Below are 27,976 nucleotides of genomic sequence, written 5' to 3'. Positions count from 1 at the left end.
AGGGACAGTGAACTGGCCTCCTGTTTTAAAAAGTTAGAGGACCCCTGTGCTTAGAGCTTGTTGTGCAGAGAAATGATAGGGTCAAGCTTGTTTGGGAGTTAACTTTGGCAGCTGAGTGTATGAGAGACTTGAGGCAGAGAGGCTAGTTAGAACTAGCTAGAACTAGCTATTGAGGGCTACTGTATGACCCTGTATATGGAGGATTAGGCCTGAAGTCCAGAAAACACCCTGCTGAGTTCAGGTCCAATCTCAGACAGTTGGTGGCTCTGTGACCTTGGGCAAGTCACTTACCCCTCTTTGCTGTAGTGTCCTTATTTGTCAGAGGGGCTGGAAAAGGAATTGGCAGACTGCTCTATTATTTTTACCAAGAAAACCCCAAATAAGGTCATGAAGAATCAGACAAAAAATGAACAAGAAAATTAAAATATTCCAGATGAGAGGTGAAGAGGACTTGAACTAGTGTGTTGGCTACTGTGAGAGTATATAGGGGAGTTAATGCGATTTACCTCTAAGGAGGTAGAATTGACAAGATTTGACAACCAATTAGATTTGTCTAAAAATCTAACTTCTAAGTATACTGTAACTTCTCTGTGTTTATCTAATCTACCTAGTTTAGATGAGAAATCTGAGTTTATACCTGTTTTGACTTATGCTGAACAAATTTCTTCCAATTTATTATGATCATCTCTTAATAAATGCTTATAAGCCACAAAATCACTTAATTTGGCAGTTGTAAGAGATCTTAGTTACTATGTAGTGCAGCCCAAAGCAATCTCCACTTAAAGATTTCTAAGGAAGAACTCTACAACCTCTTCAGGCCACCCATCCATTTTTGTAAGGGCTAAAATTGTTTACAAGTTTTTCCTGGCATCAAGTATAAAACGGCTTCTTTGCAATTTCTATCTCTTGTTCCTTTTTTTGTTTGCTAAGGCCAAACAGAACAAGTCTTAATTCTTCTTCCACATGACAATCCTTAAGATTCTTGAAACAACTATCCAAGTGCCTTCTTTCTCATACCCCTTCAGTTAAATGTGTCCAATTCCTTTAATTATTCACTCAGTATTTTGTCTATAGTTTGCAGGACTGATCTTGGTTCTCCTTTTCAAAATCAGCAATCTACCAATTAATTTGGCATCAATTCTAGCTCTAAGTCCGTTAACTCCTTTTTAGTTCTGTAGTTTCTAAAAGATTTGACAATGGTTTGACAATCATAACAGCAAAGTTTGCTAGTATTTTGGGATGTCCATCAAATTTAAATTATTTGAAGTCCTTGAATTCAGCTTAGGAGCTCATTTATTTCCTCACTTTTTTGAATTGACATTCAGTTCTTTCTTAATTCATTGTTAAATTGTCTATAATTTTAGGATTATTCTCTTTAATATAGAAGATCAAAGTAAAAGAGGAGTTAAATAATTCATCTTTTGCCATTGACCTTCTTGCCAAATGGCAGGTCTGGGATTTCTTTGATCTTCTTGTCCTCAGCATAATTTTTAAAAACTTTCAATTGGGGCAGTTAGGTGGTGCAGTGATAGAGCACCAACCCTGAAGTCAGGAAGACCTGAGTTCAAATCTGAGCTCAAGACACTTGACCCGGGCAAGTCACTTAACCTAGTTGCCTCAGAAAACAAACAAACAAAAACAACCTTTTGTGTAGTCATTAGTGCCTTTTTTTGGTTATTGTTGTTAAACCAGCCTCAGCTTGTCCTGGAAGGATTTAGCTTTCCTGGTAGGGATCCCATAGGATGGCATCACTTTCATATTTGTCTTCTGTGTCTCCCCCCCCCCCCCCCCCCCTCTCTCTCTCTTTTTTTTTTTTTTGCTGAGGCAATTGGAGTTAAGTGACTTGCCCAGGGTCATACAGCCAGGACGTGTTAAGTATATAAGGACAGATTTGAACTCATGTCCTTCTACCTTCAGGACTGGTGCTTTATCCGTCATATCAACTAGTTGCCCCATTTCCCATCTTTCAAACATGATTTTTAAAAAAAAATCTGATCTTAAACACAAGATTTTGTAATGGTGAATGTTGAAAACTATCTTTGCATGTATTTGGAAAAATAAAATACTACTTAAAAGAAATCTGATCTCATTGGAGAATTCTTGTTGCTGTTCATTTTCAGTCATATCTGACTCTGACTCCATTTAAGATTTCTTTGGGAAAGATATTGGAATGTTTGCCATTTCCATCTCCAAATCATTTTATAGATGAGGAACTGAGGTAAAACAGGATTAAATGGCTTGTCCAGGGTTAAATGGCTTGCATGTTAAGTGTCTCAGGCCACATTTGAACACAGGAAGATGAATCTTCCCGACTCCAGACCTCATATTCTATTTCACCACCTAGCTGCTCCAGAACTTCTAATATGCAGCTAGATTTGATTTTTTTTGTTTTTTGTTTCTCTCTTTTTTTTTTAAATTACAATTGTTTGTCAGTTTGAGTCAAAATTTGAGTCTCATGTACTCATTGAAATGACTTGAGTTTGAGAAAAGTGAGCCAAATTGTATATAAAGTTTATAAATAGTGTTTGCTATGAGATTATTGTCATCGGTTTATAATCATTTTTCATCATCTTAATTGACATTTTAAGTCTTAACAAAAAGTTCTTTGTTAACTCAATTTATGATATAGAAGAGCAAAAACTAAACATAAAATTTTTTCTAGCATTATCCAAGTAGGAATAAAATATGTACCCTGCAGATAAATCAGAATTGATAAGAGAAAAAAATGCCAATTACAAATGTGTGCTTATGGTATCATCCTTTATTTTATATATATATATATATATATATATATGCTAAATATCAGAAGGACCACTAGGTGTCAGTGTACAATAACTAACTGAAATTAATGCTGTTCTAAAAATGGCAAAAATTAAACTAGACACATTTTTTTAATGTGAAAGATAAAAGACTAAGTATTTTTTTTTTAATCCTCCCAATTTTCTTATGTAATCCAGTGTGTTTCGCAACAGTTGCAAATCCCATGTCAGCTAGAATTCAGGTTCTAATTCAACTGCTCAGCAAATGGAGCTACTATATCTCTTAAAAAAAATTACTTGCTAAGCTCATTTGATAAGTTCTTTTTTTGTATTAAATATAAATTTCAACTTTGATTCTCCATTTGAATCTTTCAGAAAATATAATACACTACTCAGTTTATAAAATTATTTAAAACTTAATTTCAAATACAATGTAAAAATGCTCTATTTTGTTTTTTTATAATAGTTTTTTATTTTACAAAATACATGCAAAGGTTTTTTACATTCATCTTACAAAACCTTGTGTTCCAAATTTTTCTCCCTGCTTCCTTTCCTCCCTTCTGCCTTAGACATCAAGTAATCCAATATGTGTTATACATGTGAAATTATTCTGAACATATTTCCACGTCTATTATGCTATTCCAAAAAAAAAAAAAAATCAGATCAAAAGGAGAACAAAAGTGAGAAAAAAAAAAACAACCAATAAGATGACAGGAAAAAAGAATGATGAATGTTGGAGGGGATGTGGGAAAACTGGAACAGTAAGGCATTGTTGGTGGAGTTGTGAACGAATCCAACCATTTTGGAGAGCAATCTGGAATTATGCCCAAAAAGTTATCAAACGGTGCATCCCTTTGATCCAGCAGTGTTACTACTGGGCTTATATCCCAAAGAGATATTAAAGAAGGGAAAGGGACCTGTATGTGCCAAAATGTTTGTGGCAGCCCTGTTTGCAGTGGCTAGAAATTGGGAAATGAATGGATGCCCATCAGTTGGAGAATGGTTGCGTAAATTGTGCTATATGAATGTTATGGAATATTATTGTTCTGTAAGAAATGACCAGCAGGATGAATACAGAGAGGCTTGGAGAGACTTACATGAACTGATGCTGAGTGAAATGAGCAGAACCAGGAGATGATTATACACTTCAACAACAATACTGTGTGAGGATGTATTCTGATGGAAGTGGATTTCTTCAACAAAAAGAACATCTAATTCAGTTCCAATTGATCAATGATGGACAGAAGCAGCTACACCCAAAGAAAGAACACTGGGAAATGAGTGTAAACTGTTTGCATTTTTGTTTTTCTTCCCAGGTTATTTTTACCTTCTGAGTCCAATTCTCTCTGTGAAACAAGAGAACTGTTCGGTTCTGCACACATATATTATATCTAGGATATACTATAACATATTTAACATGTATAAGACTGCTTGCCATCTAGGGGAGAGGTGGAGAGAGGAAAGGGAAAAATCGGGATAGAAGTGAGTGCAAGGGAAAATGTTGTAAAAAATTACCCATGCATATGTACTGTCAATAAAAAGTTATAATTATTTAAAAAAAAAAAAAAAGCAAATGACAAAGGTGAAAATATTTTGTGATCCACATTTAGTCTTTATAGTTCTCTCTTTGGATGCAGATGACTCTATCACAAGTATATTGATATTGTATTGAATCATCTCATTGTTGAAAAAAGTCAAGTCCACCACAGTTGGTCATTATAATTTTGTTACTGTGCACAATGTTCTCTTGGTTCTACTCATTTCACTTAGCCTCAGTTTATGTAAGTCTCTCCTGGTCTTTCTAAAATCATCCTGCTCATTGTTTCTTACAAAAGAATAATATTGCATGACCTTCTTATACCATAACTTGTTCAGTCGTTCCCCAGCTAATGGACATTCATTCAGTTTTCAGTTCCTTGCTATTACAAAAAACTGCTACATTTTTTTTTTTTTACAAGTGGGTTCCTTTCCCTTTTTTTATGATCTCATTGGATCCCAGTAAGGACTCAGTATTGAGACTGCTGACTCAAAAGCTATGCACAGTTTTATGATCCTTTGGGCATAGTTTCAGATTGCTCTCCAGAAGGGTTTGGATCAGTTCACAACTCTACCAACGAAGTATTAGTGTCCCAGCTTTCCTACATCCCTTTTAACATTTATCATTATCTTACTTTGCATTTTCTTTTTTTTTTTTTTTTTTAATTTTAATTAATAGCCTTTTATTTACAGGTTATATGTATGGGTAACTTTACACCATTAACAATTGCCAAACCTCTTGTTCCAATTTTTCACCTCTTACCCCCCACCCTCTCCCCCAGATGGCAGGATGACCAGTAGATGTTAAATATACTAAAATATAAATTAGATACACAATAAGTATACATGACCAAAATGTTATTTTGCTGTACAAAAAGAATCAGACTCTGAAATATTGTACAATTAGCTTGTGAAGGAAATCAAAAATGCAGGTGGGCATAAATATAGGGATTGGGAATTCAATGTAATGGTTTTTCTTACTTTGTATTTTCAAAAGAGAAACATTCAGCTCTAATTTCATAATAATCCCACCCCCTTTTTTTTTTCACAATGTTATCGAATTAGTAGATAAGGAGAATATATTAAACATAAAATGCCTGGATTTCAGCAATTTCTCAAAATCTTTTTCTGGATTCCATTGATTCAATGGAAATGTGTTCTCAGTGGTGAATATTGCAGCCCAATTATGTGGGGAAAAAAAGGCCTACTGGGCCTTTCAGTTAACTTCAAATTCAGTATAAGTTTAAAAAGACAGTAATAAAGATGGAAACAACAGCAACCACAAAAATATGATTTGGGCTACACTAGTAGTGTCCAGAACAAGGGAGATAATAGTCTTTGACTATTTGACTATGATTTGATCTTGTCCAAGTCTTTCCATTTCCTGGCCTCACATTTCAGGAAGTACATAAACAGGTTGATCACTTCTAAAGAACAGCCGGGGGTGTAAAATGAATTTTTGACTGTACCACAGAAGAATGAATTGTTCTAGTTAAAATAGTTTTACATAGAAAAAAGATTTACACTATTGATCATAGAAATACAAATTAAGACAACTCTGAGAGACCACCACCCACCTCTCAAGATTAGCTAAAATGACATGAAAAGAGAGTGACATGTTGGAGGGGATATGGGAAAACTGGTACACTGACACATTGTTGGTGGAACTGTGAACAGATCCAACCACCTGAAGAGCAGTTTGGAACTATGCTCAAAAAGTTATCAAACTGTATACCCTTTGATTCAGCAGTGTTACTACTGGGCTTATATCCCAAAGAGATCTCAAAGGAGGGAAAGGGACCCACATGTGCAAAAATGTTTGTGACACCCCTTTTTGTAGTGGCAGGAAACTGGAAACTGAATGGATGCCCATTAATTGGAGAATGGCTGAATAAATTATGGTATATGGATGTTATGGAATATTATTGTTCTGTAAGAAATGACCAACAGGATGATTTCAGAGAGGCCTGGAGAGACTTACTTGAACTGCTGCTAAGTGAAATGAGTAGAGCCAGGAGATCATTTTAAACAGCAACAAAATTATATGATGATCAATTCTGACAGGTGTGGCTCTCTTCAACAATGAGATGATTCAGGCTAGTTCTAAGTCTTGTGATGAAGAGACCACTTATACCCAGAGAGAGGGTTGTGGGAACCGAGTGTGGACCACAGCCATAGCATTCTCACTCTCTTTTGTTGTTTGCATTTTGTTTTTTCTCATTTTTTTTCCCTTCTTGATCTGATTTTTCTTGTGCAGCAAGATAACTATGAATATGTATACATATACTGGATTTAACATATTTTACCATATTTAATATGTACTGGACTACCTGCTATCTAGGGGAAGGGGGGGGGGGAAGGGAGGGATACTTTCAAACAGAAAGTTTTACAAGGGTCAATGATGGAAAAATTACCCATGCATATGTTTTGTAAATAAAAATCTTTAATTAAAAAGAAAAGAGAAGATTTAGAAGGAACACTGAGCATCCAATATATATAGTTAGATGAAAGAAATATTGTTCAATTATCCCCAGATGGCATAACTAGAAGTATTGTGTAGAAGTTGCATAGAGATAAAGGTTATAGCAAAGTAAAAACAAACCAAAAAAACTTCCTAATAAAGTATGTCTAAAATGGGATGAACGGCTTTGGGAGTTGATATATTTCCCCATAACTAGAGGTCTTCGATGCAGAGGTTGAATGATCGCCTGCTGGGAGATCTATAGAAGGGCTTATCATTGTTTACACTTGAATTAGATTAAATCGGCAGTTAACAAACATTTTGGTTCTAGGGACCCATTTATACTAAAATTATTGATTGTTTATGTTTACATGTATCAATATTTACAATATTAGAAATGAAAACATCTTAATGATATTGTGACAATAGTTTTTTTGATGTCCTGAAAGGAGCTTGGAGATCTTTTAGGGGTCTCCAACCATACTTTGAGAACCACTGAAATATATCATTGCAGGGGATTCCCACACTGAAGAAATCAGGCCCTTCGAGCAATAGATTATAAATTCCTTGAAGGTAGGGACTATTGTTTTCCATATCTGTCTTTCTCAGAGTAAGTGTTTAATAAGCGTATATGTTGAATTAAATAGAATTTAAGTCCTGGTTTTTATAGGATTTTGAATTACTCTATTTCATTTCTAGGGTCCCTGATTTCCAGTTTCTAAAAAGTATAAATGCAAGATCCCCAAATAGGGAGTAGTAAAACCTGCAAATTGGCTAATATTAATCAATACTACATCTTAGAAAGAAGTTGCTTATCTGCTAGTTGGAGAAATAATATCTCACTGTAAGGAGGGAAACATTGTCATATTGTTGCCATCATATTACATAAATATGACTCAATCATTAAAATAACATTTATGATAATAACTTTATGTCATTTAATTCTGGGAATTACTTATGAAGAGAATTAGTAATACCAATAATGTTATTAGTATGAACCAACCCAAAAGCCTAACTATGGGTAAATCTCTCAACAGTGTGCTATATCAGTGTAAACACAACACAGTTTTGCAATTAAAAATGAAATATAAGGAATGTTAAGAAATATGGAAAGACTTAATAGTGAAATAATTTGAAATTAAGAAAACAAAACTGAATGTCAGGGATGTTAATTATAAGTAAGAAATAAAAAGAAAACAATGAATAGACAAAGACAATGGAAAGGAAGATGAAATGAAGGAGTTATATGTTTTTAGAGATAGCTTTAAATTTAAATAGTTAAAAATTTTCATAGTAAGGTAATATTTTTAAAATATTGTATTAAAATGCATTGGAACAGAATCCAAATGGGAGAAGCCTGAGGATTGTGTTCCACAAGTTGGAGATCCCCTTTCTAGTAATAGTACTGAAGCACTTGATGCCCCAGCCGAATCAAAGCCATCTGATTCAGATAGTGATTCCAGTGAAATACAAGAAGCAGAAGAGGAAGAGAAAGAAAAATCAGAGATCTCTACAGAAGTACAAAAGCCAAAAATAAAGTTTAGGGTAAGTCTCTGTCCTCAGTTTTCTCAAATATATTGAAAAATTTTATAAAGGCTCACAGTTCCAACTTAATAGTAAAAGAGAAAGTCAAAGTGTAACAAGAGCAAATTTATATAAACTTGCATAAATCTATTTTAAGTCATTGATAGATTTCCAGTTAGGTGCTCTTTACTAGAAGAAAGGAATAGAAATATTTTTTACAGAGTAATTTATATATCTCCCTTTCTAATGCAAAGCTTTCTTCCATCTGCTTATCCACAGAAGTAAGTACTCCCTTTACCAGTGCAGGAAACAGCCCTTCTCCTCTTGCATAATTCTTATCCATGACCTTCCAGAAATACTTTGTAGGATTATTTTTTTGCCTTCTCAAAACTCCAAACTGGAGACTTTTTTCTAGATCTTTTGATATTTGACATCTTAGTGCAATACTTAGGTTGCCTGCTTCTTATTCCTTGTTTATAACTACAAATGGCTTATCTCCTTTTCTGATTACTCATGTGTATGATTTTTTTTTAAATCAATGTAATGTTGAATTACTAAGTAGATTTGACAACAAAAATGATGAATCTTCTGCTTATTCAAATTTATTGTATTTGGCATTTTTACTAAGAGGGTCCATAAGGTTTTAAGTATGGGGTTTCCTCCGTGTATTTTTCCATGTTCCAGATATTCCAAAATTTCACTATAGCAGCTATAGGCCCTGACTGTTGCTGGCTGGGTGTGAGGAAGAGGCATATTCAAGAAGTTCTGACCCTGAAATGAAGAGAGTGTACAACCAGATGTTCTGCATCAAGGACTTAGATCTGGAGTTCAACCAGATAGGACTTGCAGTTCCCTTGGAAATAAGCCAGCTGGTGAAGCAATTTAGAATAGAAAAGAGAATTGGATTTAGAAGTCCATAGTTTGAATCCCAACTCTGTTACTTCATAGCTGATTAACTGTGGTGATTTACTTATTATGTGGCAGTTCACTTGGGCTCTTTGTACCCCAGTATTTCATCTACAGAGTGAGGATAATACTTGCATATTACAGTATTACAGGGTTGTCATGAGGAAAACTGTTCCTGTAAACCTTAAAGCAACATAGAAATGAATTATTTGTTAAGCAACATTTAAGTTACAGCTTGTGGTTAAAGCTGGGTACCTACAAATTGATTTATCTTTACATTGAAAGTAGAGATAAATAAATAGATCTTGTCATTCAGATAACTGAAGAGTGCTTGATTTTGTTCAGACGTGACAAACCACATGTGTGACCTACAGCACACTCAAATACAGTCCAGACCAGATTAAAACATAACAGTTATTTAGCAAAATACAACAAAACTGAAATATTAGTATGTGGTTTTCTAAATACATATGCAGCCCACAAGAATTTTTATGTATATTTCCCATTTCTATTTGAGTTTGACATCACTGATTTAGATCATTTATTTAACAGTCTACATGTGGAAGAGAACCAAGGAAGGAGCCAAGCCATGGCCCCTTGACTCCTTGACTCTGTGGCAATAATTATATGGATCAGCAGCGAATTCACAAAATCTTCTATTTCAGGATACATTAAAATAATGGTATTAGGTTCAAATGAAAATGTAAGAGTTACTAAACCATGAATAAGGATCCTTATGAGTTTGTAGGCCACATGGACCACAAACCTTAGAGTACTTGGGGTGGTTTTTAACCACAGTAACTAATAGAATTTCTTGAAGTTCCCAGCTACTTATATGGAAAAATGCGTTTCCCATTCTATATTTCTCAGATCCCTTGGGAAGAAGATATACAACGAATCCTCAGGTTTGAACAAGATGTACAATGAACCCTCAGATGCCTCTTGAAAGATATTCTTTATGCTCCTCTTTGCCCAGCTTGAAAGTAGAAACTCATGATTTTCTAAATAGAAAAATTTCCTGTGGCTTAGACTTAGAATGCAGAATGTGCATTCTTTAATATGTAGCGTTGTTGAATCTAATAGGTAATTTCTTTTAAATTATATGGCCAAAAGAAATTAAAAGTCTAGATGTTACTGTACCTGTTACAGTACTGCATTATTTCTTTGGAGTCCAGAGTATAACTGAGATTTTCCTAATGCAAAAGAACCAAATTCCTCTCAGTTCCTTCATATTCATGATAAGATTCAGACATCCATAGTTCATAACATGGCACTGACAAATTTCTAATTCTGAAAGTTCAGGAGTTTATATACTTCTTCCACAAAAGTTTATGATCTCATTTTTCTTATTTAAGTGAACAGTATTCCAAATACAAGCCTTAAACTTAGAAATTTTACCTAAAAACTTAAAAGTGTGCTGACTAATGTTTTAGGGAACACTGACTTGTCCCTAATACTCAGAGAATTTTAGTGCTTGAACAACTCATTTTATATATGAGAAACTATGGGCTAGAGAGTTGAAGTAATCTTCCCCTAGGGGTACACAGTAAGTCACAGAATTTTAGAGTTGAGGGGACATGATGGTCATTCAGTCCCCCACCCATGCCTATAAAAAGAATTTCCACTGTATTATACCCAAGTGATTATCTAACCCCTGCTTGAAGCAATCACATACCTGAGTAAAACTGTTAGGACCTTTTTAAAGATTGTGTAATGTTGTTATCAATCATCTTTTCTCTCATTCAGAAAAAAACTAAAAATGATCATGTTGAAGAAACTGAAACTGAATCAAAGAAGGAAAAAAGTGATGGAGATCAGAAACAAGACTCATCAAGTTCATTAGAAAAATCCAGATCTAAAAGGCCAAATCCTTATGGGGAATGGAAAGAAATTAAACAAGAGGAAGATCCCTAGTAAGTAACAGATACTTATTTATACACAAGTTAATAGAAGAAGTTAGCATCCTAGGGATTCTTATTCTGTCCATTGCACTGTTAACATATCTTAACCCCTGTCTGTGATGTGGACTAATTTATATACATGTTCTGCAAATGGTGAAAAATGAAGGACAAAAGAAAACTTCATTTGTCCTTGTTTCTTGAGGGCTAAAAATACAGCTTTATGTTTGCAATTGTATAGTCTTATTTAAGCAAGAATGTGGTAGTATAGTTATTTGGTTTCTGTTCCTGAGTTACTTAAATGTCTTCAGTTTTTGCCCTCTGTTTCTGTTACTCTTTCTTTAGCTACTATTAACTCCATTCTTCTGGTTTTCACCTATCTTTTTGGCCATTGCTTGTCTTTCTCTTATCACCCCTAAATCTAGTTTTGGCCACTTTCCTGAGATCTAAATCCCCATTTCTGTCTCTCTCTGGATCTTCCTACTTAAATAAGATTCCACTTACACCTTCCAATTCCAAATCTGGCCTCATTTTATTTTAATCTATCTTTTTCTTATTTGTTTATTTCTGTTAATAACATTTTCAGTTACCTGCTGGAAGCATGATATCCTCTATTTCTCCCTTTGTAGCCACACTCCTTTCTAGATTGTTACCACCAAGCCTATCAATTCTTTCTTGTCACTAGACTGGATTATGAAAATAGCCTCTCAGTCTCTCCAGTTTCCATTTTCTCTCTCACATCCAAGTTTATCTTAAATATAGCTGCCAAATTAATTTTCCTAAAACATATTTCTTATAATGTTATTTCACTAATCAAAAACTTTATATTCACTTTTATTGAAATGTATTCAATTGACAAAATCTCTAGCTTGGTATTCAAACTCTTATCCAACCCAACATCAGTACATTTCTCTCAGCCTTTTTCTCACATTGTTTTTAACTAAATAACTAAATCAGACTCCCTTTTCAACTCCCTACACCATCCACTATCACTTCATTTCCTTCCCCCCTTAAATATGCATTTTTAAAAATCCTATCATCTTAAGTGCCATCAATTTCATGACATCATTGATCTGCTCAGCAAGAAATGATACCTTTTATCTGAACTCATAGAATATTTTCTATGTTTATTCACTTTATCATATTCCTATCTTTGTAATTATTTTGTGGGAATATTTTATTATCTTAACCATATTGTAAATATATTAAGAACAAGGATCATATTTACCTTTGTATGTACCTCATGGCTAGCATAATGGCATTATACATAGTTATTAATAAATTTGGTTCTGACAAATTATTATAGGCATGACACTAAACATGTTCTAGAGACAGGGATATTCAATATTGTATTATCAAAATGCACAGTGGTATAGTGGAAAATAATTCTGGATTTGAAACCAGGAAGTTGTAAATTTCCTTGTTTCAACTACATGTCCTGGTTTTAGCTACATGACCATGGTTTTACCTCTCTGAGCTTTAGTTTCCTCATCTATAAAACAGAGATGATAAGACATGATAATTCTGCTTCCATATGCTTTTAACTTCTAATAGTTTCTATATTTTGAGAGATTTTTCATTACTCATGGTTTGGAAGTTAGAAACATAAATTATTTCAAAATAATTGTTCTTAAATTTTTATGGTTAGCTTTTTTATCCAGGTTATTATAAGCAGTAATTTTGTCTTTGAGCTTTCATTTTCAGAACAATTTGCTAAATTTGCAAGAATGTTTTATAAATTTTTTTTATTTGTAGTTTGAGATTTGTTGCCTGTTTACATAATACATTGAACATCTTTTATAAAACAGAATTTTTTTTTTTTTTTTTGTACTTAGTAAGTGATAAATTTTCATCTAGACTTCTTAAAGATAACTTTTTAGTAATCGCTAGTATCTGTGACTGGGCTTCCTATAAGACACTCATCCATCTCCATAAATAAATGGTGATTACTCAATCATTGTTTTTTTCTTGATTAACATTATCTTGGTTGTTGCCTGTGGGGAGGGCCTTTTGATTCCATTTTTGGATCTTTTTCGTGGGCTTTCTTCAGAGATAAACTAACATAGGTTACATTTGGTAATTGCAGTGGCATGTACCTTACTCTGTTTAACATGAGTTTTGAGAATATCTGTTAGTTCTCTTTCTCCTTTTTTATGGGAAGGCATTATTCTTTCTATAACTGCCTTGGGGTGATAATCCCTGGGTTTTTTGCTTGGATCCTTTAAAAAAATCTATTATTCATTTTTCATTTGGAACATAAAATCTGTTCCATAGTTAATCTATGTTAGGATTAGCATTGCTGTTATTACTATTTGAGAAATGATTATTTCTCCATATCTTATAGTTTAATTTAAATTAACTGGTAATAAACATTGTTAACAAGCTGTCTGTTATAGTAGACATAAGTGTTTTGGGAGCTTGATTTGAAAGGCATACATTATTTGAAAAAGTTTCTATCTTACTTTATTATATAATAATTTTTGTTTTATTTTCTAATCCAGTGAGAAGATAGACTTAGAACTTCCAACTACAGAAGATGAATATATAGGACCTCCAATTGCTAATATGAGTGGAGACCCAAAAGTAACATTTAAAGAAAAAACAGTCACTTCTCTCGGAGATGTGGCAGAAGGAGTAGCCCCAGTCTTCAAAAAGAGAAGATTTGATAATGGAAAATCTAGAAATTTAAGGCAAAGAGGAGGTGATCAGTAATTTTAATTTAATAACAAAAAGTAGCCTCTGACCTCTTTTGGACCTGTTTGAACAAAAAATGTCTCCAACTTTGTAAGCTATTTTTTGTTTGTTTTTAATGGTTAAGATAATAAGAATGTAGACTTATTCCAAGTTGTACTAGATGTGAATTGTAATAAATCTATTTTTTATTTTTATGTGAATATTATTTTTGTTCTTAAAATGGGAGTCATTTATGTTGCATTGTATTCATTATCTTAAATTTCTTAATTATGTCATAATTCAAGATGCTATGTATCTGCTATTTATATATGTAAAAAGAAAATTGGCTCTTCCATTCTCATACATGAGCATACTCTTATTATTTTGTCTGAAAATACTACTTTCTTGTATAATGATAACTGACTGCTAACTAAGAAATAGTAACAGTTCTATGGTGTAAGAGCTTCAGGTCCCAGAGGAAATTATTCTGAATATGCTGTCAACAGGCTAATATAGGATAAGTTATATTACTGGACATAACTGAATATAAGGACCAAGAGCTAAATTTAATGTGACTCCCAGCTACATCAGGAGTGTTAACTTAGTGCGGATTAAAGGTCAGAAGATGAAATGCAAAATCCTTCATATGGTTATGTCCTTCATAACCATTTCTTTTTTGGTGTCTAATGATGTTCTAATGAATATTCTGGATACCAATCTTATGTGAACCAGAATATGGTAAAAATGGAAGACTCTAGAAAGAGAACTTCTTATGGGTTTAAACCCTGTACAGGACATCCCAAAGATCTTATTGCAGTTTTAAGTTTGAGTGACTTGATGTTAATAGCTGTTATTAAATAAAGCTGTAAACTACACTAAGATTTTGGGGACAAATCTCTATTTTTTCATATAGTGATTTTAAATAAGACACTTTTAGAAGGTAACCATTAACTTTCAGGGAAAAATATTCAGTATTGGCTTAGACAAATGGGAAACATTTTTTCCTGGTTAATTTTTGTAACTAGTGGAATTTTCCCATTTAATGCTTTGTGGTTCTTTTCAGTCCTTAAACCCTTTCAAGTTACATTTTCAATGAATTCTACAGAATTTAATTTCCTAAAGTGAATTTTTTTTCTTTCAGATTGCTAGTATATTTGTGAATTAAACACTAGCTTGTTTTTAAAACTTGTTAAAAGCGCGAATAAAGTACTGATTTTGTCTTTTTAATGCAAATCTTATTCATATATTCTTGATGACTATTCCCATTTACTTGACATTTTTATGGTTTTTCTTAGGATATTTTATAAACATCAAAAAGCATTTTAGAGCTTTCCATAGCCTGCCACTCATGGCAGAGTAATTAATCCATTTTGGTCTTTGCCTCTTCACCCAATTGGACCAATAACAGATTCAGACTTCAGTAGCATTCTATTTATATTGTTTGGTGACATCTGGGTAGATCTCTAAAAGGTCTTTACCACGTAATGATCTGCAGTTGTTGCAACTGCAACACATCATCTCTATACTTAGTCATAATCCCCCCCCAAAAAAAAATTTTTTTTTTAATTTACTCTTTACTATCTGAAGACCATGACTTTTTTAATTGTAAGATGCATTTCAAAATTATATGACATTCTTAAAAGTTAAATGTGGCAAAACCCTGAAGAAAATGACCTTAAGTTTCACTCAGACATAATTTTTTCTGAGTATTAAACATTGTTTCACTCAATCAAGTCTTACAAATTATGTTAGGATTAAAAGAGAAATATTAGAAAGATGCGATTTATATTCATCTTTATTTGGTTATTTTAAATAAATACCAGCAGTAGTTAATTGATAATATCAAATAGTTGCCAATTTAAAGAAAGTGAGGCTTCACTTAATCTCTTTTGTTTTCAAAGGTTATGTTTTTTATTTGTCAGTTATCTGTTGTTAGGGTTGCCTTTAGGGGCAGCTGGGTAGCACCATGGCTACACTGCTGAGTTTTAATCCTCCTTCAGACATGAATTGGCTGTGTACTAGACAAGTTACTGCATTTAGACAACTTCCACCTCCTATCTGTAAAGAGGATGAAAACACAGCATCTACCTCACAGGGCAGCTATGTATAATGGACTTTTCATATCTTCAAATACTATAAGAATGTTAGCCATTATTTTTTGTTATAATCATCAGTTATTATTTTTTGTTGTAATTGTTTAAATTCATGATGATTTCTAATTCCTTTACCAGGGACTGAAATATCTTCAATTCAAAGAAAATATCTATTATTTTGTGTTAAAGCATCTGTGTGCTTTCTCTGTAATTAAAGAATATTCTGTAATCCTTTTACACTGAAATTATCTGAAGGAAATCCCATTTTTGTAGTTACAATTTGTATATTATTGACTTCATTGTTAGAGAAAAAAAAGATTTAAAAAATAGGTAATGTTTTTATTTCTGTCAACTCATTCTTCCTTTCTATTTTCATAATTTTACCAATGTAGTTCAAAGCCTCATTATTTCTCTAATGAACTGTTCTCAAATACAGTTACCACAAAAACACCAAAACAATCATCCTCAGACATCTGCCACATATCCCAAGAGCCCCTAAGGTATCAAATCAAAATTATTGCCCAGCATTGAGGCTCTCTGTCATCTGTTAAAGACAAATACCTCTATCACTTTATCCTTTCCTCAGAAAACCTTCAATTTTGATGACAGATACTATTCCCATTTCATTGTTGCTCAAAGGGTTCTCTCCCTTTCTAGAATGCCCTACCATCTATTCACTAATTCTTTGCCCTTTTCAGAAGCTTTATTTTTCAGTAGTTTTATGAGTTTTTGCTGAAAGGACTCTGGGGCAGGATCTTTTCCTTTTCAGAATTATAGTCTCTGAAGGAGTCCCATAGGTCTCAGGTACTATTGATCTGTGCTTATTGTAAACATTCATTGCTCACTGCCAGACCACAGAGATTCCCTAGCATTCTAGTACATTTAGAGTGAGCTAATCAATGAACAAATATTTATTAAGCACCTATTATGTATCAGGTCTATTAGGCATTTGGGGTTTAGAAAAAAATATGTAAAAGACGCTGTCCTCAAAGAGCTTATATTCTATTGATAAGAAGCAATATGTACACAAACATGATATATGTACAAATAAATCTGGTATAGCATCAGTGGGAAAACACTAGCGGGAGGGGATCAGCAAAAGAAGTGGTTTGAGCTGAGTTTTGAAAGAAGTCATGGATTCTAAAAACAAGTGAAAAGGGAATGATTTAAAATTCTCAGAGCCAACTTGTACAAAGCTATGAGTACGGCAAATGGAATCAACAGCAGCCAGAAGTCCAGTTAGCTGAACTGAATAATCTATGGAATGAGTTGAAAGGGAGTTTGAAGGTAGTTTTCATTTTTTATTCATTTTAAACTTAGATATAAAAAGAAAAAAAATTTCCATGTGGAACAAGCAGGACATGAGAAGACTCAATATAAAACGTCTCCATTTCATAAAAAACTATGTGGCAAATCCTACACATTGTTTTCAAAACAATCCAACCTTTTCTATGCTTTCTTCGAGGTGTTCTTTTGTCCTCTGCTGTGCACTTTTTACTTTTATTTTTTTCCTCCCTCCCCTTTCCCTAGAAAAGACTACAAATTTTCTATATGTATGTATGTATGTATATGCACATACACAGACATACATAAATATATGTATACATAAATGTAAGACCATACTATGCATATTCTTGTCAGTTTTTTCTTTTGGAGATTGGATAGCATCTTCATAGATCCAAATATTTCTTTTGTTTTTCTAAATCAACCATTATTTGAAAAGAACCTTATTTTAAATCATTTCTTTCCTTTGCAATGGCACAGCCATTCCCCAATTGAGTATCTATCATTTTTTTAAACTACTATAATCTAAAATGTAAATATGAAGTTCTTTTGGTCACATAAAAATAGTACAATAATTTTTTTTGCATGCCAGTAGTTTTTGTTATTTTAAAAAATATCATTTTCAAAATACAGGTAGTGTTCAATACTGACCCCTGCAAAAACCTTTGCTCCAAATTTTTTCCCTCCTCTTCCCCCCCCCCCCACCTTCTCCCCTAAATAGCAAACAATCCAATGTAGGTTAAATTATGTGCAGTTCTTCTAAACATTAGAACATTTTTTCATTTGATCAAAAATGACATAATTTCTTCATTTGAAAATTGTTTATATCTTTTGATCATTTATCAATTGGAGAATGGCTTGTATGCTTATAAATTTGGGTCAGTTCTCTCTGTATTTTGTAAATGATGCCTTTATCAGAACTCTGGAATGTAAAAATATTTTCCCAGCTTTCTGCTTCCCTTCCAATCTTGGCTTCATTGGTTTTGTTTAGCAGCTATGATTTTTAACCACTCTAATAGGTAAAAGTTAGTATCTCAAAGTTATTTTAATTTGCATTTTTTCTAATCAAGAATTATTTAGAGCATTTTTCTCATATAATTATATGTAGTCTTCATTATTTCATCGAAAAACTTCATATCCTCTGACTATCAATTCAGGTAAACTTGTATTCTTATAAATTTGACAAAGCTCTCCATATATTTGATTTTTTTTTTTTTTTATTTAATAGCCTTTTATTTACAGGATATATGCATGGGTAACTTTACAGCATTAACAATTGCCAAACCTCTTGTTCCAATTTTTTACCTCTTACCCCCCCACCCCCTCCCCTAGATGGCAGGATGATCAGTAGATATTAAATATATTAAAATATAAATTAGATACACAATAAGTATACATGACCAAAACGTTATTTTGCTGTACAAAAAGAATCAGACTCTGAAATATTGTACAATTAGCTTGTGAATCTCCATATATTTGAGGAAAGAGACCTCCATGAGAGATTGTTTATGAACGTTCCCCTCCTCTCCCAATTTTCTGCTTTCCTTCTAATCTTGGCTACATTGGTTTTATTTGTACAAGAAATTTTAATTTAAATAAAATTATTTATTTTACACTTCAACAATGCTGTCTCTGATTTCTAAACATATTATTCTCCTATCCATTAGATATGTTCTAGTTTTCTTGTGATACCTCCCATTATATATAGATCATGTTTCTATTTTGACCTTATCTTGGTATATAGTTTAATACATTGATCTATGCCCAAATCCTTTCAGACTGCTTTTCAGCTTTCCCAACAATTTTTGCCAAATAATTTTTATTCCCAAAACTTAAATCTTTACTTTTGTCAAACACAAACTTGCTATTATGTATTGTATGTCTGCTCTGTTCCACTAATTCATCACTCCATTTCTTAGCCAGTGCCAGATAGTTGTGCTATTTGTTTCTCTTTTATGTGTAAATTCATCCCATTTATTCTTAAGTTTTAATTATTGTGTATTTTTCTTCATCCTATTTTTGCTTGCTCTCCTTTCCCTATTTGCCCTTATCCCTCCTAGTAAGTCTAATTTACTCCTACCTACTACCTTAACCTCCCTGCTCCTCTAAGAGCCCTTCCCTTAGCCTATCCTTTTACCCTCTTATTTCTTTCTAAATTTAGAAGATTCTGTTTCCTCTTTTGCCCATTTCCAATGAGAGTACAATTCTAGCACCAGCCCTCCACACACACTCGATTCTTCTATATCAGTTCTTTTCATGTCTCATTTGTATGAGATAATTATCCCTTTTTATCATCCCCTGCACAGTTTTACTTTTTAGAATCACCTCAATATACACAACTTAGCCCAAGCCTTTGCAAACTATCCAAATATTGATTGTGAAGGACTTTAAAAGCCAATCAATGCTTGATAATTTGGGGATGGGGAAAGAAAATAAAAATGGAAATCAAAATCTTATAAAAGTAAATGTTGAAAGCTATCTTTACATTTAATTGGAAAAAAATAAATACTATTTGGTGGGAGAAGGGGGAATGGCCACTCAAAGGAGTGTGTAGGTAATCCTATGGATAAGAGGCTAACATTGAATCTTGAGACTGGCATGTGTGGAAGAGAGATCAGAGAGAGAGAAAAACTCAGAACAGGAAGATTTTTTAGGAACTTGTTGGTACAGGTGATAGGCAATCAGGGCATTTTTAAATAGTAATAATCTGCAGAATGTTGGAGGGGATGTGGGAAAACAGGGACACTAATACATTGTTGGTGGAATTGTGAACACATCCAGCCATTCTGGAGAACAATTTGGAACTATGCTCAAAAAGTTATCAAACTGTGCATACCCTTGGATCCAGCAGTGTTTCTACTGGGCTTATACCCCAAGGAGATACCAAAGAAGGGAAAGGGACCAGTATGTGCCAAAATGTTTGTGGCAGCCCTGTTTGTAGTGGCCAGAAACTGGAAACTAAGTGGCTGCCCATCAGTTGGGGAATGGTTGAGTAAATTGTGATATATGAATGTTATGGAATATTATTGTTCTGTGAGAAATGACCAACAGGATGATTTCAGAAAGGCCTGGAGAGATCTATATGAACTGATGCTGAGTGAAACGGGCGGGGCCAAGAGATCATTATATACTTCAGCAACAATACTATATGATGACTGATTCTGATGGACCTGGCCATCCTCAGTAAGGAGATCAACCAAATCAGTTCCAATAGGTACCCTTAGGTACCTATTGGACCAGGTACACCCAGCGAAAGAACTCTGGGAGATGACTAAAAACCATTACATTGAATTCCCAATCCCTCTATTTTTGTTTGCCTGCATTTTTTATTTCCTTCACAAGTTAATTGAACACTTTCAAACTCCAACTCTTTTTGTACAGCAAAATAACTGTTTGGACATGTATACATATATTGTATTTAATTTATACTTTAACATATTTAACGTATTGGTCAACCTGCCATCGGGGGGGAGGGAAAGGGAGGAAGGAGGGGAAAAATTGGAACAAAAGATCTGGCAATTGTCAATGCTGTAAAATTACCCATGCATATAGCTTACAAATAAAAAGCTATAATTTTAAAAACATATATATCACTAAAAAATATAAAAAATAAAAAATAGTAATTATCTAAAAACATTACATGTAATCATTGCAGCTTGAAAAAAAATTTTCCCCATGCTAGAGTTTTGATGGAAGAGTCTAGATTAAATATTACCGTTTTTAATTTTTAACAGGATGAATTTGAGATTTGTTGTAGATACACATTAGCAACCAAGACTTTTCACTGAAAAAGGCTGTTGGAACCAAGGCTGAACAGTGACTGAACTGAATGAAAAATAAACTACTTCAGAGTAAGTAACTAGTATAAAAGATTTATCAAATTTATTCTACTTCATCATAATCTTAACAGATTAATGCATAGATCCAAAGGATGTTTATGGTCCAAAGGATAGAATATAAAACTTTGTACAATTGAGTTTATTTTAAAATCTTTTTTAATTAATAAGTGTTTATTTTCTCTCCTATTTACCTCTCTTCTTTATTGGAGAAAATAGAAAAACAAAACTAATAACAAATGTGCAAAGGACATTTGGGAAAACAGGGAAAATAGATTGAAAAAAATTCCCACATTGGCCTTGTACAAAAATGTATGTCTCATTGTGCCTGGAAAGTTATTTATTTTAATTTTTCATCTTAGAAAATCATCATTTGTTTTTCATAGATTAGCCAAAAAATGTATAAATGACTACAATAAGTTAGATATGGGAATTCCTTAGGGGGAAAAAATTGTTTTATAAACACAAGGCAATATACCAATAGAATATTATTAATGAAATGATTTGTATTTCCATAGACTGTAACTTCAATCTCCCCCCATTTAATAGTATTTTATTTTTCCAATTACTTATAAAGATAGTTTTCAATATTCCATTTATTAGTCTGAATTAATTTCTTTAAGTATTGCTCTGATTTCCATGCTGTCCAGGGGACTCTCAGAAGTCTTCTCCAGTACCACAATTCAGAAACATTAATTTTGTGATGCTCATCTTTCCTTACAATCCAATTCTCACAGCTATACATTATTATTAGAAAAAAAACTAGATTTAACCATCTGGGCCTTTGTTGACAGGGTGATGTCTCTCCTTTTTAGAATGCTATCCAATGACTACCTCCAAAAATATAGACTTCCCAGACTAACAGAGGAGGAAGTAAATTGCTTGAATAGTCCCATTTCAGAAAAAGAAATAGAACAGGCAATTAAACAACTCCCTAAGAAAAAATCCCCAGGACCAGATGGATTTACATGTGAATTTTACCAAACATTTAAAGAACAATTGGCCCCAATGCTATATAAATTATTTGATAAAATAGGGAATGAAGGAGTCCTACCAAATTCCTTCTATGACACAGACATGGTACTGATACCTAAACCAGGTAGGCTGAAAACAGAGAAAGAAAATTATAGACCAATCTCCCTGATGAATATTGATGCTAAAATCTTAAATAAGATATTAGCAAAAAGACTACAGAAAATCATCTCCAAGATAATACACTATGATCAAGTAGGATTTATACCAGGAATGCAGGGCTGGTTCAATATTAGGAAAACTATCAATATAATTGGCCATGTTAATAACCAAATTAACAAAAACCATATGATCATCTCAATAGATGCAGAAAAAGCATTTGATAAAATCCAACATCCATTCCTAGAATGCTATCCAAATGTGCCAAAACTTTCCTTCTAAGAAGCAAGCATCTTTTAATTTCATAGCTATAGTTGCTGCCTACAGTGATCTTTGAGCCCAAGACTACAAAATTTCATTCTGCATCTATTTTTCTCCCTCTATTTGCCAGGAAACTATAGGACCAATTGTCATGATCTTAGTTTTTTTGTGTTTTTAATGTTAAACTTCAAGCTAGTTTTTCTACTCTCTTTCATGCTCAAGAGGCTTCTTAATTCCTCTCCATTTTCTGCCATCAGAATGGTATCATCTGCATATCTGAACTTATTGATATTTCTCTCAGTAACCTTGCATGTTGTAATCTGCACATAAGTTAAATAAATAAGGTGGAAATATACATGTTACTGTATAAGATTCCCAATATTAAACCAATCGGTTGTTTTGACTGAATATGTTCAGTCCACAGACAGACTCCTCAGGGGACAAGTAAGATGATCTGATTTCTTTGAAAACTTGCCACATTTTTGTTGCCATTGAGAATTAAAGCTTAAGCATAGTCAATGAAGCAGAAATAGATTTTCCACCCCCCTGGAATTCCCTTGCTTTCTTCATCATCCAGCAGATGTTGGCAATTTAGTCTCTAGGTCTTCTGCTTGCCTCTTTGAAAACCAACTTGCACTTCTGGTAATTCTTCATTCACATAATGCTGAAACCTAGCTTGCTGAATCATAACTTTGCTGGCGTGTAAATAGAACACAATTGTTTAGTAATTTGAACATTCTTTGAATTGCCCTTCTTTAGGTTTGGGATGTAAACTGATCATTTTCAATCCAATGACCACTGTTGAGTTTTTCAAATTTGTTGGCAGACTGAGTACAATATTTTATTTATTTATTTATTGTTTTGTTTTTTTTAGTACAACATTTTAATAACATGATCTTTTAGAATTTTAAATAGAATTCCATCTCCTCCAGACTTATTGTTAGCAATACTTTCTAAGGCACTCTTGATTTCATTTTTCCAAGATGATAACTCTAGACCAGTTAAACACAGCATCATAATTATAGGAGATATTAAGATCTCTCCAGAACAGAAGTGAGTGCAAGGGATAATGTAAAAAAAATTACCCAGGCATGGGTTCTGTTAATAAAAAGTTATTTAAAAAAAAAAAGAGAGAGAGAGAGATCTCGGGTTCTGTATATTCTTTCCACCTCTTAATTTCTTCTATTTCTGTTAAGTCCCTACCATTTTTGTTATCATGCCTATTTTTGCATTAGCCATTCCCTTGATACTTCTTATTTTCTTGAAGAGATTTCTTGTGGGTTTTTTTTCCCATTTTACTGTTTATTTGGGTTTTTAAAAATTTCTTTGCATTGTTCATTCCTTAACTTTCCTTGTTAGTCTCTGGAATTCTGCATTCAGTTAGATATGTCTTTCTCTTTTACTTTTCTTTGTGCTAAGCTATTATTTGTTTTTTGGGGGGAGTGTTGGGGTTTATTTTTTAGTTATACATGTACATTTATTTTTTTTTTAATTTCTTTCCATATGAATCATGAAAGGAAAGAAAAATCAGAACAAAAGGGAAACCACAAGAAAAAAAAAAACAGAAAATAAGGTGAAAATAGTATGTATTGATTGAAATTCAGTCTCCATAGTTTTCTCTCTGGATGCAGATGGAGTTTTCCACCCAAACTTTATTGGAATTGTCTTAGATCACTGAATTACTGAGAAGAACCAAGTCCATCACAATTGATCACCCCACAATCTTGTTTTTGTGTACAATGTTCTCTGCTTGTATAATTCAGTATCAGTTTATGTAAATCTTCCCATACTTTTCTAAAATCAGCTTGTTCATAACTTTTTATAGAATAATTAATATTCCATTACTTTCATAAATCATAACTTATCCAGCCATCCCCCAATTGATGGGCATCTACTCAGTTTCCAATTCTTTGCCACCACAAAAAGAACCGTTACATTTTTGCCCATGTAGGTTCTTTTCCCTCCTTTAAGATCTCTTTGGGATACAAGCCCAGTAGAGACACTGCTGGATCAAATGATACACTGTTTTGTAGACTTAGGCATAGTTCCAAATTGCTCTCCAGAATCTGGGTTGGATCAGTTTACAATACACTTAAACGATTTGTAAAGCCTCACCAGACAGCCATTTTGCTTTTCTGCTCTTCTATTTCTTTGGAATGCTTTTTGTTGCTGCCTTTTATATAATATTACAAACTTCTGTCCACAGTTCTTCAGGCACTCTGTCTATCAGATCTAATCCCTTAAATCTACTCACTACTTCTACTTCATATTCATAAAGGATGATATTTAGATCACATGGCCAGATGGCTTTTCCTGTTTTCTTCAAATTAAGTCTGCATTTTGCAATAAGAAGCACTGTTTTAAAATAAATTTTTTGCTCTATTTTGCAATAAGAAGATCCGCACCAAATCCTGGTCTTGTTTTAACCAACTGTATAGAGCTTTTCCACCTTTGGCTACAAAATATATTAACCTGATTTTGATGTTAATTATCTAGTGATACTGATGAGTAAAATCATTTTGGGGTTGTTGAAAAAAGAGTATTTGCTATGACCAGTGAGTTTTCTTGACAAAACTCTATTTGTCTCTGCCTTGTTTCATCTTGTATTCCAAGGACAAACTTGACTATTATTACAATTTCCCCCATGACGAATATGACATCTTTTTTTGCTGTTATTTCTAGGTACCTCTTCAAAGAACTGATCAACTTTGGCTTCGGTGGTTAGACTGTAGACTTGTATTATTGTGACATGGAATGGCTTGCCTTGGATTCAAACATACCATTCAGTCATTTTTGAGATGGTTCCCCAGTTATATTTTTTCACCCTTTTATTGAATGAGGGCTATTCCGTTTCTTCTAAGAAATTACTGCTCACAGTGGTATAGATAATGGTCACCTGAATTAAATTTACCCTTTACTGTCCATTTAAGTTCACTGACACACAAGGTATCAATAGATAGATAGATGAACTTCCTTTCGACTTTGGCCAACTGCTCATTCTTTCTGGGGCTAGTTAAAGTTATCCTCTACGCTTCCCTAGTAACAGGGTCAACTGTACTTTGTGACCCAAAGGGCTCATCTTTTTTTTTTCTTTATTAAAGCTCTTTATTTTCAGAGAATATGCATGGATAATTCTTCAACATTAACCCTTGCAAAACCTTGTGTTCTGGGGCAGCTAGTTGGCGCAGTGGAGAGAGCATCAGCCCTGGAGTCAGGAGGTCCTGAGTTCAAATTTGACCCCAGATACTTAACACTTCTTAGGTGTGTGACCCTGGGCAAGTCACTTATCCCCAATTGCCTCAGAAAAAAAAACCAAAAAATTTGTGGTCCAATTTTCTCCCCCTTGCCTCACCCCCTCCCCTAAATGGCAAGTAGTTCAATATATGTTAAACATGGTAGAAATATATATTAAATCCAATACATGGATACATATTTATATAATTATCTTGCTGCACACAAAAAATCAAATCAAATCAGAAAAAAAATGAGAAAGAAAATAAAATGCAAGCAAACAACAAAAAGAGTGAAAATACTATGTTGTGATCCACACTCAGTTCCCACAGTCCTCTCCCTAGGTGTAGATGGCTCTCTTCATCATAAGACCATTGGAAATGGCCTGAATCAGCTCATTGTTGAAGAAAGCCACAAAAATAAGAATTGATCTTTGTATTTGATTTTTCTTGTGCAACAAGAGAACTGTATAAATATGTACACATAATTGTATTTGAGATGTACTTTAACATATTGAGACTGCCTGCCATCTGGTGGGGAGGGGGAGGGGGAGGGAAGGAAGGGAAAAATTAGATCAGAAGTGTTTACAAGGATCAATGTTGAAAAATTACTCATGCATATGTTCAGTCAATAAAAAGCTATTTTTTAAAAAAAAGAACTGATCTTTGTATGATCTTGCTGTTGCTGTGTATAATGATCTTCTGGTTCTGCTCATTTCACTCAGCATCAGTTCATGTAAGTCTCTCCAAGCCTCTCTGTATCCATCCTGCTGGTCATTTCTTACAGAACAATAATATTCCACAACATTTATCTACCATAACTGATTCAGCCATTCTCCAATTGAAGGGTATCCACTCAGTTTCCAGTTTCTTGCCTCTACAAAAAGGGCTGCCATTATGACCTGTCCATCTTACGTAACCCTGCACGACATAGTTCATAGTTATATTGAATTGATTAAGGCCATGATCCAGGAGTGGGTTAATCCAATTAAACAAGCAATTATTAAGCATCTAATTTATCAAAAAATTGGTGCCATGTACTGAGGAAATGAAAGTCCCTGCGCTCAAAGAATTAGTCTACCCTTTTACTCTCTAATTTATTTTGAAATACTGGGACATTTTAAATGACTAATTCAGCTTGGCAAATAGTTGAATGAAACCATTACTATGTTTAGAGTCCCATTACTGATTCCAAAATACAAAGGAGAAAAATTACATCATGCCTACCATCAAAGAATGTATAATCTAATAGTGGTCTATAAGATTATGATCATCTACAAATTTTAAAATGTTAAACTTTTCCTGGAATTTCATTTTGTACAAGTGAACATAAGACTACTAGGCCAAACCAATGATTCATCCCACTCCACATTCCATCTCTGACAATGATACAAAGGTAAAATATTACCTTTAGAAGAATCAGTCTCAGAAGGTTAAGATGAATCCAGAGTAGCTCTAATCTCTGCTGAATATGTTGTGTTACCATCCATGATAGGCTTTACATATTTATTACAAATGAATTAATTTTGAATAATTCATTATTTAAGATTAACTCATTATTATATGATTATTAGAGTAGTGTTACTTGCCCCATTCCCCAAAAATTCTTTCCTTACCCTTCTAACTGATGCCTGAAAGTTAATAAAAGTGCTGCTTTTTTGAGAGCACATTCTGGTTGGGGGTAGGCAGAAGGAATATATTCATCAATGCCTATAGCAAAAAATACACAGAAAAAAAAAGAGACTGGGAATCCCTGAAGAACAATTCTCCACAGTAATCTGGTTGGAACATTTGTAATAATTATTCATTTAGATTCATTTTTGTGTGGGTAGTCCTTCCAGAAGTGCAAACTGCCATCCACTTGCCCTACTACATCCCAGCTTTTATCCAGTGAGCTTCTTCTATTCTCCCTAATAGAGGATTCACCTAATAAGCTGAAAGCCTTCTTCTGGTTCCTTTCATATGATGAGAATTTTTTTTGGTTGGTTGGTTGATTTTTAAAGTTTTTTTTTCTACTTGATAGTACTTTTTTTTTCCAATTACATGTATAGATAGTTTTCAATATTCACTTTTATAAGATATTGAGTTCAGAATTTTTTTTCTCTTGTCTCCTTCCCTTTCCCTTTCCCCAAATCAGCAAGCAATCTGATATAGGTTATATATTTACAAACATATTAAACAGCGGGGAAGAGGTATGTATGTGAACATTTATATTTATCAGAAATCTCCTTGAAGAAAAGCAAAAACTGTTTTTCATTTTTAAATTGTAGCCAGAACAGAGCCCTGCAAATAGTAGGTACCTGAAAAATGTTATTAAATTGAACATAACTGAATTGAATCACTTTGCTAAAAGAAACATCATGGAATAAATATCATTTGCTACC

At 33.4% G+C, this 27,976-nt stretch overlaps 1 protein-coding gene across 1 annotated transcript in view; it reads left to right on the top strand.

The window, feature by feature from the left end:
- The window catches only part of WBP4 (WW domain binding protein 4), a 28,668-nt gene extending 11,268 nt beyond the window's left edge, over positions 1-17,400 (top strand). Inside the window, exons 8-10 of the mRNA XM_031958448.1 lie at positions 8,096-8,301; positions 10,933-11,099; positions 13,586-17,400. Coding sequence (XP_031814308.1) covers positions 8,096-8,301; positions 10,933-11,099; positions 13,586-13,796 — 584 coding nt within the window. The 3' untranslated portion in view covers positions 13,797-17,400. The remainder of the gene's footprint in view (positions 1-8,095; positions 8,302-10,932; positions 11,100-13,585) is intronic.
- Positions 17,401-27,976: the final 10,576 nt, after the last annotated feature.

Source organism: Sarcophilus harrisii, chromosome 3, assembly GCF_902635505.1.
Source record: "Sarcophilus harrisii chromosome 3, mSarHar1.11, whole genome shotgun sequence".
Taxonomy (NCBI): Eukaryota; Metazoa; Chordata; class Mammalia; order Dasyuromorphia; family Dasyuridae; genus Sarcophilus; species Sarcophilus harrisii.
This window is presented reverse-complemented; position numbering and strand designations above follow the sequence as displayed.